Source organism: Tamandua tetradactyla, chromosome 4 (genome assembly GCF_023851605.1).
Source record: "Tamandua tetradactyla isolate mTamTet1 chromosome 4, mTamTet1.pri, whole genome shotgun sequence".
Classification (NCBI taxonomy): Eukaryota; Metazoa; Chordata; class Mammalia; order Pilosa; family Myrmecophagidae; genus Tamandua; species Tamandua tetradactyla.
The window spans coordinates 6,534,809-6,550,941 of NC_135330.1; the positions used below are offsets into that span (position 1 = coordinate 6,534,809).

Consider the following 16,133-nt stretch of genomic DNA (forward strand, 5'->3'; position numbering starts at 1 on the left):
TATTGGTCTGTTGGGAACTTCTGTTTATTTCGTGGGTCAGTATTGGTAATTTGTGTATTTCTAGGAATTTTTTCATTTCATGTAAGTTATCTAATTTGTTGCTTTGAGGCCATAAACCAGAGAAGCCATAGATTCCTAATTAAGGCAAAAAAAAAAAAATAACTCTCTCTGTAGGTGCTTCTTAAAGCACATGCGCACATTTCTAAGCACTATAGCCATCTGTACTAAAACCAGTTATGCTACATTTCCGTAACTTCAAAGAAACACGTTTACAAACTTAGAAATCCCTACTTGGTTCTGTTCCTTCCTTGGTCTCACCTGTACAACGCCCCGTACGCCCCGTGGTGGCATGGAGTGGTACTTTGAAGGCCCTTCAGCTGCCCAGGACTAACTTCCCGGTCTGTTAGTTCTCTAATAAATTGTGACTATTTTGCTATATGGAGTGGACTACTTCATTTCTCAGTCTCAAATGCCCCTTGAACTTGGCAGAATCTATCCTATAAGTTTGCAGCCAGTTGGTGAGCCAGCCAGAAGACCAAAAGCAAAATAAGCCGAAGGAAACAGGGATCTGCAGGGGAAATCCCAGGATGGCCAACTTCCAGTATGTAGGGAGGTAGCCTGTTTTATAGAACAGTTCAGCCCAATGCATGCGTACAGGGATGCCCTGAAAATGCCACCTCAAGTGTTATTTGTCCTGAAAGGAAATCTAGGGGTTCAAATGGAAACCACAAGGAAAACAAACAATTGCAGCCACAGCGTGGCCATGCACGGAAGCAGGATTCCACCAGGGCAGGTCCAAATGGTTATCCGCGGAGAAGGCTAGGATCCCTGGGAGCGTGTAGAAGAGGGAGAATGGGGTGGGGGTGGGGTAGGAAATTGAAATTGAAAACAAGCCAAAACAAGCAAGGCCAGTACAAACATGAAAGCAACCAGAGATCCCGATGACCTTCGGGAAGAGATCCCTGCTCAGAAGCAGGCAGTAATGAGGGAGCTGCCCCCCCACTGCCCCCACATATCCAGAATTAGTAGAATTAATAGAGAAGTTTAAATGAAAAGTCCGAAAGAGCATAGCCTCTTGGTCATTAAGATTACAGGATATAAGGGGAGACGGAATTATGCTTTCAGGAGTGGAAATGGCAAAATGGCTAGCATAGCTATTTTCAACTGGTAAAGGCCAGACAGTATCCAAAATTTATTAGTATGATGTATTTTAGCTGTATCGGCCTGGCCTAATGAGGTGGATATGCCATCCACAATGGCAGATGGTCATCTATGGAATAATACAAAATATAGAGAACTAGGAATGAAGCATACAGCATATGATGACGTTTTCATGGACTTGATTATGAGCTGTTCATGGCTGATATGAAAGATAAAATCCTCCAAACCACATCTCCAGCCTGGTATGGGACCGTAGTAGGTAGATATCTAACCCATTAGTTGGCCAGGCCATTCACCAATTGGTACAGGTAATGGCAGACTTGGGTGAGACAGAAGGAATCTGTTCGAAAGGGGTAAGGAAAGTAACCAAAGAGGCTTTGCAAGGCAGGTAGTAGAGGAGGACTGTACATATAAACTGTAAACAATTATGGGCTGGCTTAATTGCTGCAGGCACCCCAGAAGAAAAAAATAGGAAAACAACCTAATGCTGTATACTAGTAGGACTTGGCAAAAGCAGCTAAGGAAAAAAGATATCAGCCTCTGTCCGAGTCTAAATCTGTACCACTAATTATCACTCCCAAAGCAGAGCCCATTTATTAGTCCTGTATGGCTTGTGAAAAAAACTGATAGTAGTTAGAGAGCCTAATATTGCAATGCTTCTTGATAACTTACTGGCTCAGTTAGGAGAGTTTCGTTATGGAACTAGTGCCTTTTTCAGTATCCCACCAGCTGAAGATAGCTCAGATCAACTTGCATTTCTGCAGGGAGGATGGTAGTAGACTTCCTGGGTGTCCTAGTTTGCTAGCTGCTGGAATGCAACACACCAGGAATGGAATGGCTTTTAGAAAGAGGAATTTAATTAGTTACTAGTTTACAGTTCTAAGGCCGAGAAAATGTACCAATTACAAGTCTATAGAAATGTCCAATCTAAGGCATCCAGGGAAGATACCTTGGTTCAAGAAGGCCGATGAAGTTCAGGGTTTCTCTCTCATCTGGAAGGACACATGGTGGACACAGCATCATCTGCTAGCTTCTTCCTCTGGCTTCCAGTTTCATGAAGCTCCCTGGGAGGCATTTTCTTTCTTCATCTCCAAAGGTCGCTGGCTGGTAGACTCTGCTTCATGGTGCTGCAGCATTCTCTGCTCTCTCCGAATCTCCTGCATTCTCCAAAATGTTTCCTCTTTTATAGGACTTCAGAAACTAATCAAGACCCACCCAAATGGGTGGAGACATGCCTCCAGTTAATCCAGTTTAACAACCACTCTTGATTAAATCACATCTCCAGGGAGATGATCTAATTACAGATTCAAACATACAGTCTTGAGTAGGGATTATTCTGCCTTTACGAAATGGGATTTAGGTTAAAACATGGCTTTTCTAGGGGACACGCAGCCCTTCAAACCAGCACACTAGGTTTTGCCGCAAGGGCACCTGCAAAGCCCCACCATCTGTCCCAGAAAGGTGGCGGCTGATCTAGTGAGATGGAAAAAGCTGCCAGATGCTGCTCTTATTTCATATACTGATAATGTTTTCTTACTCAGGGTAGTATTACATCTCTAGAAATGACAGCCCTGACATTACAGTGTCTTTTAAGGAGCTGAGGATGGAACATCCACCAAGCCCAGCTCCAGCTCCTGGACAGTCTGTAAAGTTCCTTACCTGGGTTGGGCTGTGTGTCATGGTCTGATTCTCTGCTTAGGACAGAAGCAACAGGAGAAATGGACCATGGCTGGTAAGGACATATGGGGCAAAGCCCTGTGGGAAGATATATGGGTTAGGGCACAAAACCCCAAGGCCAAAATGACAATCTGGCATGTTCCAGCTCACACTTCATGCAGGCCTCTGGGAAATGTGGAAGCCAACTTGGTAGCTAAAACTGGATGGGTTGACGAAAACCATAACCAATTAGACTGGCTACCCCAGAACTCAGAATACAAGGGTCCTAAGACTGAATGGTACTTATGCAACATAGTATACAAACTACAGCCATGTGCTTATGACCTGTGAGTCCTGCCCAGCATGTACTCCACAGTGGTGCTCTCTTCCCTATAATGTGGGGCAGATACTATGGGGAATGCAGGCCATGTCATGCCGACAAATAGATAATATAGGATTCCTTCCTCCGTCAGATGGACAAACGTATCCACTAACCTGTGTAGATGCTGCTTCAGGTGTTCTGCAGGCTTTTGGATGTCAGCGAGTGAATCAAGTTTCAACAATAAAAGGACTCAAGAAACTTCCCTGTAGGTCTGGGTATCCATAGCGCGTTGACAGCTACCAAGGCACCCACTTTACAGGTCACCAGTGACAAGGCACCCATGTTACAGGTTACCAGTGACCAAGGCACCCACTTTACAGGTCACCAAGTTGAGGACCGGGTGCAAGAAAGAGAAATTGCCTGCAGTGTTTTCATCTGCTGTACAACCCCAGGCCCCTGGCCTGATAGAAAGGAAAAACTGTATTTTGAAACAATAGTAGCAGCAGTTTTCTCTTAATCACTCATTGCACAGGTGGCCACCTCGCTTACAAGGACGCAGTTAGGGTAATAAATAATGCCCTGACGACCGGACCAGCCTCTGCATGTGAAGGTCACAGGACCGCGATGTTCACTCCAACAGCAATAAGGGACTCGTGTTGGGATTGCCACAAGTCATATCCAAAGGCACCCACCAAATTTGGTGGCACTTAACGCTGGAAAACGCCATCCAAGTGGAAAGCTATTCTTAGTCCTTGGTGACAGCGTAAGAATTAGCAATAACTCTGACTCCTATTTTGCATGTAGAAGGTCCCCTTTGCTCTAGTTTACAGACAGCCTGCTCTACAGAAGCTGGGGCAGAAATGGCACTCCTATTTTGGCATCATCCACAGGATGATGTCCTACCCGATGCCGGCAACCCTCGGGGACTAGAGTTTGGTTTGCCTCTGGGGAGGCGGGAGTGGGGGCAAGAAACCAATGCTGAGAACTATCTTACCAGGAGATGGGCCTGTAACTTGTGTATTACCAGACAGGCATGGTCTCCCCATGTTTGTTCCTGCTAAATATCTTGTATTTTGTCTTTACATTAATATTTCTAATCTCTACAGCAGAAGAAAAGGAATTCCTGAAACGGGCAATGCTGGGTGTGTGGGCAGTGTCGCCCCCGCAGATGCTGCTTGGACAGTGTGGCCTTTTTGCCTGGCAGAGCAGAGCTTGGGGCTCAGCTTTGCTAATTTTCCTCTTGACATTGGCAGGCAGAGGTATTAGCATATGTATTTTCTACTGTTGTTGCAGATTCTGTCTCCAGATGGGCCCGCCAATACGGCTCAGGGAGCTTCGCAGAAGAGGGTGTGGAGACTGTGAGGCCGGCCAGACGTCTTCTAGACGCGCGCCGCGGCTTCCCCCTTCCCCAGGACGTGGGCAGAGCCCAGCGCGATGACGGGCCACTCTGAGCTGCCCCGCGCCACCCACCTCCCACCTCGGCCGTCCCCCACCAGGACCCTGTCCTCCTCCCAGGACACAGCCGGGTCTCGGAGGTCCTAGCCACAGAGTGAATCAAGTTTCAACAATAAAAGGACTCAAAAAACTTCCCAGGATGTCTGGATATCCATAGCGCGTCACCCCGTAGCTCCACGCCTCTTACCTGTCCACATCTTATTACTTTGACGGTAATGATGTGGCTTTGAAGAGCATTGCTGCACATTCTCTTTACCAGTCTCATGAGGAGAGGGGACGTGCTGAGAACCTTGGGAAGCTGCAGAACCAAGAAGGCAGCCGAACCTTCCTTCAGCCTTACAAGAAACCTGAACAAGACGACTGGGAGAGCGGGCTGAGTGCAACGGAGTGTGCGTGCCACTTGGAGAAAAGGGTGAATCCATCACTACTGGAACTGCACAAACTGGCCACACACAAAAACAACCCCCACTTGTGCAACTTCATTGACACACATCACCTGAATGAGCAAGTCAAGTCCAGCAAAGAATTAGGTGTCTACGGAACCAACTCGCGCAAGATGGGGGCCCTGGACTCTGGCTCTGCAGAGACTCGCTTTGACAAGCGCACCATGGGAAGCAGTGCTGATGAGAGCTAAGCCTTATGTCTTCTTCCCCAGAGCCACAGGGTCATTTCCATGGTCACCACGGCAGGGCACGTGTTGGGTTTACCTTTACCTTTCTATAAGTTGTATCAACACCCACGAAATTCTTTCAGTCGTACCATTCCTTCAAATAGAGTAATCTGGTACCAAAACAAAACAAAACAAAAAAGGATGGCAGAGCGGGTTTCCCATTTAACCCCCTGTAGCCCCCGGGGTGGCATGGAGTCCAAACATCCCGCAGCTGCCCAGCACCAGCTCCTGAATTGTAAGTTCCCTAATAAACTGTTACTATTTCGCTAGTAACATTTCGCTATTCGCTATTACTGTTCGCTATTTCGCTGCTTCATTTATTGGTCTTAAGTGCCCATGAGACTTTGGCAGAACTTAGTGTGTAGGTTGACAGCCACATAGTTGCTGTACAATTATTTTCAGTATCCTCTTATAATCCTTTTATTTCTGTAATGTCCGTAGTGATGCTCCTCATTTTTCCGTTTGATTTTTTAAGTCTTATACTTTTTCCTTTCAATTCTTCCATTATTGCTTATTTTTGTTCTTAGTTGATCTTTTGTAGTAAACCCTTTAAATTCTCTGCTCATTTACTTCTGTGATTATTATTCTGAAATTTTCTCTGTGGTTACCATGGGGCTTAAATTTAACATCCTAAGTGTATAATAATATCATTTAATTTGATTCCAGTTTAACTTCAATAGCATACAAATTATCTGCATTTTCCTTTAGGTCTTTAAGCATATAAAATAATTTCAAAAAATTATTTGGTGTGCCCAAAACCTGATTTTCCTCATTATTTCCTCCCCCCCCTTTTGTAAATAGCAGAGTTTTATACAAATATTAAGTTAGGCATCTTCAAGGCTAACACTCTAACATAGACACCCATTGAATTAAACAAGACATCTTAAAAAAATTTTTAACAAAACTATATAAGTATATTCACAAAATAATCTGTTGATTAAAAAACTCCTACAAAGCTTACAGTACCTACAAAAGAATTTACACATCCCTACATCGGTTTGTAGACTGGTTTAATTTACAGTTACATATACTGCTTTGTTTTAAGAAAGAGTATTAACATGAATGCATTATTTATAATATTCTCATAAGAGAAAAAAAATAGATTCTGAAAATAAAAAGTCTTTCAGACATTTAATATGCCAAAACATTTTAACAATTATACTCACTATGACATAAGAATAATACTCTTTTAGTGATAAAAGATAGATCTCATCAGGCCAAGGACCACAGAAGAGCATCCAGGAGTTCCAGAGTCAGACCTGGCTATCCTTTCTGAAAGCAAACAGAACACTCTCTAGGTATTCTCTAAAGACAGACTATGAAGTCTGCCTGTATGAACCTGGCCTTTTGTACTGGTTTGCTAAATGCTGCTGGAATGCAATACACCAGAAATGGAATGGCTTTTATAAAGGGATATATTACATTACAAGTTTACAGTTCTAAGGCCACAAAAATGTCCAATCTAAAGCATCCAGAGAGAGATACCTTGACTCCAAAGAAAGACAGATGTCTGTCACATGGGAGACCACGTGGCTGGCACTTCCATCTTCTTCTGGCTTCTGTTTTCAGACAGCTCTCCCAGTCCCTGCGGCACCTTCTGGCTTCTGGCTGCTTAGCATCTCGTGGGAAGGTACATGGCAACGTCTGCTGGGCTGCGCCTCTCCTAAGTGCACATCTAGGTGTCTTGCTCTCTCTGCCAACGCCGCGAGCATCTCCTTTGGCACTCCAAGCATCTCCGGATGTCTCTGTCTGTGTCGCTTCTGAGCTTTCTCCAAAATGTTTCCTCTTTTAAAGGACTCCAGTAAACGAATCAAGACCCACCTTAAATGGGCAGAGTCACATCTCCATCTAATCAAAAGACCACATTCACAATTGGTGTGTCACATCTCCATGGAAAGAATACAATCAAAAGGTCCCACTCACACCTGGGAGCGTCACATCTCCATGGAAATATCCAAAATTTCCACCCCACAATATTGAATCAGGATTAAAAGAAACATGGCTTTTCTGGGGTATACAACAGTTACAAACTGACACAGCCACTTACAAATAAAAACAAACAAAATTTTAGAAAATAATTAACACCACTGGCCTGAATTGGGTTTTTACTTGCTTGTGTATATCTAGGATAAGATGTTTCATCATGAAGTACATAGTCAGTTGTAAAATTAACAATTATTTCTAAGCTAAACATAATCCAAAGGGCAAACCCTTACCATAGAAAGAAAGCTTTCTTCTGAAAATAATCTATAGAAATAATTTGGAAACACATAGAGCTTTGAGGTAGACTAAGAACATCTATGAATAATTAGAAATCAAATTCAAAGGTCTCCATTACCCATGCACCTCGTTACTGGTTTCTAACATTTTATTTTGTTCCTTTGCAAGGGCCATCATTTCTGGTTCCTTAGCATGCCCTGTAATCTTTTGTTTTGCTGCCAGACATTTTAATGTATTAATATGTTCTCTGAAATTTAATCACTGAGGTGTCTGTTCCTCAAGTTTATATCTAGTTAGTGCTGTCTCTTAGATTTCCTTGTATGCCAAGAGCTAATAAGAGAAGGAAGGGAGGGAGGAAGATTTTTCCCAATTCACAGATTGGCTTTTGTGAGTGCTCACCTTCAGAACTTGGTGACTAAGAATGAGTCTAAACATGTCTTCAACCATCTGGGTGGGTCTTGATTGATTTACTGGAGTCCTATAAAAGAGGAAACATTTTGGAGAATGAGAGATTCAGAGAGCAGAGCAGAACAACACAGCCATGAGAAGCAGAGTCCACAATCCAGCGACCTTTGGAGATGAAGAAGGAAAATGCCTCCTGGGGAGCTTCATGAAACAGGAAGCCAGGAGAAGAAGCTAGCAGACGATGCCGTGTTCACCATGTGCCCTTCCAGATGAGAGAGGAACCCTGACCGTGTTCACCATGTGCCCTTCCAGATGAGAGAGAAACTCTGGCTGTGTTCGCCATGTGCCCTTCCGCTTGAGAGAGAAACCCTGAACTTCAGTGGCCTTCTTGAACCAAGGTATCTTTCCCTAGATGCCTTGGATTAGACATGTCTACAGACTTGTTTGAATTGGGACATTTTCTCAGCCTTAGAACTGTAAACGAGCAACTTATTAAATTCCCCTTATTAAAAGCCAAAAAAGAAAAGAAAAGAAAAGAAAAAAGAATGAGTCTAAAGAGCAGCCCGAGGTGAGAGTATGGGGTCTTTCCAGTCTTTTCTGAGCATGCCTGTAATGCTGGGCATACATGCATGGCCCCAGGAATGTCCCCATTTACGCAGGTCTCAATGTCTCTTTTCCCCTAGAAAATAGTCTTTTTTCCATTTCTGAGTGCTGTATCGTGTATCTTAAAGCTAGTAATCCTTTGCTCTAGGTAACTGTGATTTGATTGTTTTCTTACAACATTTGTTAAATCCTATCTTCTCTGTTATAATTCCTCTTTCTGCTTTAATCCTCCTCTCAATCTTTAGGGTTATTTGGGTTATGCCCATTCTAACTTTTTTCATGTTGAAAAGGGGTGTCAACAATATGGGATAGGGGAATGGAACTGGTTGATGCTCTTGGAGAGACTAGCACCTCTGGGTTTCAGGACTTATTGGCCTAGGAGCTATCTAAAGGTTTTAGGTTTCTGAAAAGTAAATTTAGTGCATGAAACTTTTGTAAGATCTCAAATAGATCCCCGGGTGTTCTTTAGGGTTAACAGGAATGAAGTTGGTTGGGGCTTGGCAAACCTGACAATTAGTATATCTAGCAGAAACTTGCATAAGAGTAGCCTCCAGAATAGCCTCTCGCTTCTATTTGAACTCTCTTAGCCACTGTTACCTTATTTTGTTATATTTATTTTCCCCTTTTTGGTCAGGAAGGCGTTGTCAATCCCACGCTCCAGGGCCAGGCTCATCCCTGGGAGTCATGTCCCACATTGCCAGGAAGACTCACACCCTTTCCTTACCATTTTTAATTTGCCTTTTTCTTGGCTCAGCACTTGCCCAGTTTTTGTTAGCCTTTAACTGTTTTCCAAAGCTCCAACAAAATGGTTCTGGCAGTTTTCACTTGTTGTTTAAAACTTCTGTGGGGAGCTGGAGCTCTGGAGCATCTCACTTTTCCATCTTGGTGACATCACTGTCCCACCCCGTTTCGGTTTGCTAATGCTGCCAGAATGCAATATGCCAGAAATAGATTGGCTTTTACAAAGGGGATTTATTGTTACAACTTTATAGTTCTAAGGCCATAAAAATGTCCAAACTAAGGCAACCAGAAAAAGAACCTTTCCTCTGAAGAAAGGCTGCCGGCATTTTGGATACTTCTGTTCAAATTTCAACCCCACTGCCATTAGGCTGTTCTTTTCCAGCTGGGAATGCACATGGCCAGAGGCTGCATGTCCTTGCTTCTGTTTCCATCACCCTGAGCTTCAGATTCTGAGGCTTTCTCTCTAATCATCTGTGGGTCCTCATGTAGCTTCTCGGGGGCAAACTCTGAGTTTCATCTCTTAGCTTATCATCTCCAAACGTCTGTGTTAGATTTCATCTCTCTGCTCTCGACATCTCTGTACCGTCTCTTTTAAGGATTCCAGTAAACTAAGTACGGCCCACATCTCCATGGAAATAATCTAATCTAAAGTTCCCACCCAACAGCTGGTCTGCCCCCACAAGATTGGATTAGGGTTAAAATAACATGACTTTTCTGGGATACATAATAACCTCAAACCAGCACACACACCTACTTCATTAATTTTTTTTTACATTTTTATTATGAAATATATATATGTATTTGATATAAGATGAATTTAAAAGTACATTTTAACAAGCAGTTTTAGAGCAAATTTCAAAGTACGGTTTGGGTTACCATTTCACCATGTTTCCATCTAGCTGCTCTAAGACACTGGGGACCAAAAAGAAGTGTCAATATAATGATTCAGTGAGTCATACACTCATTTCTAATCCTATCTTCTGTGATACAACTTCCCCATCTCCTTTGATCCTTCTTCTGATCTTTAGTGATACTTGGACAATGAGCATTAATTTTACCTCTTTGTATATATGTAACATATATATATGTTCTAGTTTTCTAGCTGCCGAATGCAGTATACCAGAAACAGAATGGCTTTTAAAAAGGGGAATTTAACCAGATGCTAGTTTACAGTTCCAAGGCCGAGAAAATGCCCAATTAAAACAAATCTACAGAAATATTCAATCTAAGGCATCCAGGGAAAGATACCAAGATGGTTCAAGAAGGCCAATGAAGTTCTGGGTTCCTCTCTTCTCTGGAAGGGCACATGGTGAACACGGTGTCATCTGCTAGCTGCTTCTCCTGGCTTCCTGTTTCATAGCTCCCCAGGAGACATTTCCCTTCTTCATCTCCAAAGGTCGCTGGCTGGTGGACTCTGCTTCTCGTGGCTGTGTTGTTCTGCTCTGCTCTCTGAATCTCTCATCCTCCAAAATGTTTCCTCTTTTATAGAACTTCAGAAACTAATTAAGACCCACCCAAATGGGTGGAGACATGTCATCACCTAATCCAGTTTAACAACCACTCTTGATTAAATCACATCTCCAGGGGGATGATCTAATTACAGTTTCAAACATACAATATTGAATAGGGATTATTCTGCCTTTATGAAATGGGATTTTGATTAAAACATGGCTTTTCTAGGGGATATACATCCTTTCAAACCAGCACAATATATATATATTTGATTTAAAAAAACTAATTGCAAAAAATAACCAAAATAAAATAATTAATTGCAAGACCTCATATTTATTCCAAGTTATTTTAAAATCTGTCTACAGAAAGGCCTAATTGTGTAAACACATTTATCACTATTAAATATCTTCTTATATTTAGTTCATTCTTTTATTCCTCCTGAACATTTTCAACGCAACCAGGCAATCCAGGCAATTAGCTGGCAGCTTCAGATTTCTGTTGCTTACAGATTTAAGTATGCCTTTCTAGTCTTTACTTTAATCCTCTTCTTCAATTCATCATACTGATTCCTCTATTGCCACAATCTGAATCACACCAAGGACCATTTGGTGTTGGGTTGTTCTTTTCTAGATAGAGGAACTTCCTGCAGCATTCTTTTTATTGTTTTTCTTGATTCTAGGGCCTTTTTATTACGATTCTTATTAATGATAACTGTAGCCCACTCCCAGAAAACCTTGCTATTTATAACCCCAATTGCTTTTTAGGCAAGGCCAATTTTGACAACTAGAGGTCCTTTGTTGTGCTTATCAAGTAGGTGAGGACAGGATCTGGCAGAGCTGAAGTTCTCCCAAGGAGGAAGATTATTATAGGCTATCAAGTAGAATGAAGCAGATCTCCATGATTTCATTTGGAAAAAAAAAATTAATTTAAAAGAGCAAGAGGCAGATTATGTAAAAAAAAAAAAAACACCTCATTTTCTTTGTTAAAACAACCATCCAAGCAAAAAATGCTACATATGTGGGTATGTGTTTGTATGTTTGCAAAGGTAGAACGCGATATACAACAAATTAGTGACTGTGATTACTTAGGAGGTGAGACACCATGGGGAAGGAGAGAAGAGAAAGCTCCTTTCTACTTTAATGACACATCTCTGTAGTGTTTGATTGTTATAACAAGTTCGTATTACATAATTTTAACGATAGAAGTAAAAAAGTCACAGGAGATTAGGTAGGTGTGAAATCACATAAAATTATGGAGTATTTTGGAGAATTTAAAAGGTGTCTGAGAGCACAGTTTAGGAAGATTAAAGAAGTGGCAGGATAATGCATGGACTGGGAGGAGAGAATGGAAAGAAAGAGTCCATTCCCTAAGGAAATACATACATACACAGGCCAGAGAGAGAGGAACAAATTCCAGATATGTTTCTAAGAAAAAAAAATCAAAAGTCCTTTAATGACTGACTGAATCTAAGAAAAAAAGGAGTGAGTATTAAAAACAACAAGCTTTTGCACTTGAGCACTGAGGGCAAATGCTGACTGACTGATAAAGTTGGACAGTACAGTGTTTCCAGAAGCCTTTCCCATAATGAATTAATGAATCAATCATTTCCAAATACCCACTTACATTTATAATTATTAGATTATTTAAGATTTCACGTGTTAGCTGACAGGACTAGGTGCTTTAAGTTAGAGGCAGGTGTTGTCAGCATTTTGGAGTTTTGGAACAAAAATAATTAAAGTGCAACTCTTTTCTTTCATTCTTGAGCTTGCTGTATTATTTGTTATTTAAAAAATAAAATATGCCCACTCTAGGAAATTAGAAAAAAACCCGGAATTATAAAAAATTAAAAATTTCCAGATCACCACTCCATTTCCTACTTCGCATTAACAAGAAAGCAGTGTGATACAGGGATAAAGTGCACATGCTTACGGCTAACCCCCTTGGGTTTGAATCCTGGTTCTGACATGTCCTAAGCCATATGACCTGGACAAATTACTCAACTTCTGTGTGCCTCAGTTTCATCATTTGTTAAGTGGAGGAGATACCAGTACTTAACTACAGGGCTAAGTGAGTTAAAATATGTAAAGCATTTGGAATGGTGCCTGCCATGTAGTAAAGTGGACATTACATGGCAGGTAAATGTAATCTGTCATTTCATTAATATGCATATAAGAAGAACTATAGTTATTTCCCAATCAAAGTGTAAGTTATTGGAGAGTAGGAAAGTATGTTTGGCTATTAAAATAATTTGTTAAAAAACACAAATTCAGAGGGTGCACAGGTGGTTCAGTGGTAGAATTCTTGCCTTCACTGCTGGAGACCTGGGTGTGATTTCTGGCCCAATTATTGCCCCCTAAAAAAAACAACAACATAAATTCATCGTTGTTGTTGTTGTTGCTGTTTTCAGAGTAGGCATTACATTCACACGATTCTTAATTCAAAAGCTGTCAAAACATACAGAGTAAAAGGTATATTTCTCTCCTATCCCTATCTTCCAGTCACACAGTTCTTCTCAGAGAAAAACGAATGTTAGGGGGTTTTGCATGTGCTTTTAGAAATGGCATATTTACAAATATATTTAAATATTTCCCCAGCTCTCACTTACAAAATCCCATACAAATGGAGGCATATTACATACATAGTGCTCTACACCTTGTGTTCCTTTTTTCACCTATCATCATCATGTTCTCACTAACACATAGTAGGGGTATTGTAATGATTAAAGGTTTTATTTCTCAGGGGATAACGCAGTTTCCCTTCTAGAAGGAATCCAAAACTTACTCAACAGAAATTCAGACTTTTAGGGCTGGAAAGAGATTTAGAGACCAGCCAGTTCACCTCTTATTTTACCAAAAGTTTTAAAGCCAATTCATATAATAAAGAAATGAATCAGTGAGTCAACTTAAAGACGTACCCATAGCATTTCAATAAACAAAGTTTAAATGATAAGCCATCACAAGGGTAAAAAACAAAAACAGGGTCCTCTGTAGATCAGTTACAATATTAGCAAAATACTAGTTGGTAGTTTTACAGCTTAAAAAGTGATTTTACACGCATTAGTTCACATAATCCTTTCGAATCTACAAGGTTGCCATTGTCCCCATTTTATACAAGTTACAACAACCAGGGTTATTTGTTTCAAGCACTAAATCTACAATAGCTGAATTAGTTATCTTTATTTATTTTGAATTTATCTTTAGAGTTGCGTAAGACTCCTAAAATGCTCCTGAAAAATGGAAAATACTATTGAAACGCACAGATAGTAGAAATGGATTTATATGCAATCCAGGATACACTGAGTTTTATCACAGATTAAAAAAGATTCTTCATTGTAATATGGACCAGAGGAAAGTGACTTCAGTGACATGAATCGGTCCCAGATACTCAGAGACAAAGAAGGTTCTGTCATTTAGCAAAGCTTAGGGGCCTACTATGTGTTACGCATGGTGCTAACGCCGGCACGAGTCTAACGATTCGGGCTGCACAGACAGGGCCACGCGCTTCTTCGCAGCGTCTTTGCGCACTCGCGAGCGCGATGCAATCTCAGCCCCGCGAGCCGGCTCGACACCATCTGACGACTCTTGTCTGGGGCTGCTTAAGGCTGGGGGGCTTCGCTCCCTTCCTTCGAAGGTGGCCCGGCTTCAAGTCTCCCAAAGCCACCCAGGGAACACTGTCCCTGTGGCAAAGGCCCGTGGCACGTCCACGCACCCAAGCCCCAGAAAGAAGAAGGCTGGAGGCAGACAATGCGCATGTGCACCAGCGCACGCAGGCGCAGCCCCTCTCCTTCCTGATCGCCTCGCCCCACCTCCGGGAGCAGGGGTCCTGTCCCGCCCCCCAAGAGAAAAGGAGGGGTGCGATTGGACGACCTGGTTGTCCTTCCGATCGGGGCCTCTTCTCCTCGACCCGATTGGCAGACAGCGAAAAGGCCCGTGCGCCGCGCTCTGCCGTCTCCTTTGAGGTGCAGAGCCACCGCGGAAGCTGCTATTGGCGGAGGCCTGGAGTGGCGGAGGCCTGGAGTAGTGACGGCTCACTTCCGGCGCCAGCCTCGACGATTCCTCCTCCGCCGTCGTCTTCAGCCTTCTCACTCTCCGCCCTTCCACCATGGCCGCCTCTGTGTGGTGTAGGGAGAAGCTGGTCCTCCGTGTCCTCCTATAGCGCTTACTGCCCCCCGTCCACCCTCAGGGGCCGGATCTAAAGGAGCCTCGCTCCTCAGCCCTTGGGGCAGCAGCCAGGAAGGTTTCCTACCCCCTACTTCAGGGGCAGGACGCCTCTTTTCCTCCACCCCTTGAAGCAGAAACTTAGGGCTTTCCCTCTCAGGGTCAGAAGCCAGAAAGGGCTCCCCTTTCACTTTAGGGGCGGAAGCCTTCCCTATCCCTGCCACAGGGACACAGACCCTTACTCCACCATACTTAAGATCAAGAGCTAACGGCTTTCCTTCAGCACTGCCAGTCCAGAGGCAGAACCCAGAGGGCCATCCGCCTTCGTCGTCTCCGCAGGAGCGGCCTTTCGGAGAGGAGGGTGGGGAGGAGTGGGCAGGGGCCCGTCCCTTCTGCCCCGTCTGTCCCTCTATCCCCTGTCCCTGGCAACCCAGAGCTCCCTATTTCTAGGTCTTCCTTCCCACCCATCCACTCCCTGACCTTTTCCCGTCTCCGGGCTGCAGCCATGGAGTTACAGAAGGGAAAGGGGGCAGCAGCAGCAGCAGCTGCTTCGGGAGCAGCGGGAGGTGGAGGAGGAGGAGCGGGAGCAGGAGCCCCAGGAGGGGGGAGGCTGCTACTTTCAACCAGTTTGGATGCCAAGGATGAGTTAGAGGAGGTAGGTGTGGGGGGTGGGGAAGGGAGTTAAGAAATTGGGTTAAGGAGGGATACTGGAGCGGATATGGGGTGCGATGGGGAGGGGGAGGAGACCTTCAGATTTTTTCTAAGGCAACACAAACACTGCCCCAGACTTCCTGCTCCTGAAGGAAGAAGTGTGGGCCAACTTTCTGGACAGGTTGTCATAGTAACAGTAGCCACCAGGATTAAAATGGGTGGGGGGTGTTGGCATCCAGATTTACCAAATTTATTTTTGACATTCCTTTTTATGCACAAGCCCTGGCTATTCTTAACGTCAGCCCTGCCTCAGACTTAGGTCATGTAATGAGTTGAGAAGTAGTGTATGTGAGTCAGGGTGGGAGACTGGGGATGGGGGTGGAAGAGCTGGTGGGAGCTTGCAGCAGACCTTGATCCTCCTGTAAGATGGTATCATTGATTGCATGCAGACAAAGCCAATTGCCAGCCATACCAACTGGGCATTTAGAATGAGTGGAAACTTAGGGGAAAATAAGTAGTGTTTAGTTAAATAACATTTACCACAGCCCCAGGTGCGAGGGTGGAAGAGGCATAGGGCACTCAACTTCAGAAGCAGATAGCACATACACAGGAACGCACAGGTACTGAGAAAGTGGAAGAG

General features: G+C 43.4%; 1 protein-coding gene and 1 pseudogene across 4 annotated transcripts in view; both read left to right on the forward strand.

Moving 5' to 3' along the window:
- Window positions 1–4,573: 4,573 nt before the first annotated feature.
- Window positions 4,574–5,228, forward strand: LOC143680132 (ferritin heavy chain pseudogene; annotated as a pseudogene).
- A 9,372-nt stretch (window positions 5,229–14,600) lies between these two features.
- The window catches only part of INTS3 (integrator complex subunit 3), a 38,011-nt gene continuing 36,478 nt past the window's right edge, over window positions 14,601–16,133 (forward strand). Inside the window, exon 1 of one of the 4 annotated variants that reach the window (XM_077156219.1) lies at window positions 14,601–15,497. In XM_077156219.1, coding sequence (XP_077012334.1) covers window positions 15,348–15,497 — 150 coding nt within the window. In that variant the 5' untranslated portion in view covers window positions 14,601–15,347. The remainder of the gene's footprint in view (window positions 15,498–16,133) is intronic. The other 3 variants (XM_077156221.1, XM_077156220.1, XM_077156222.1) reach the window with 3 other exon arrangements.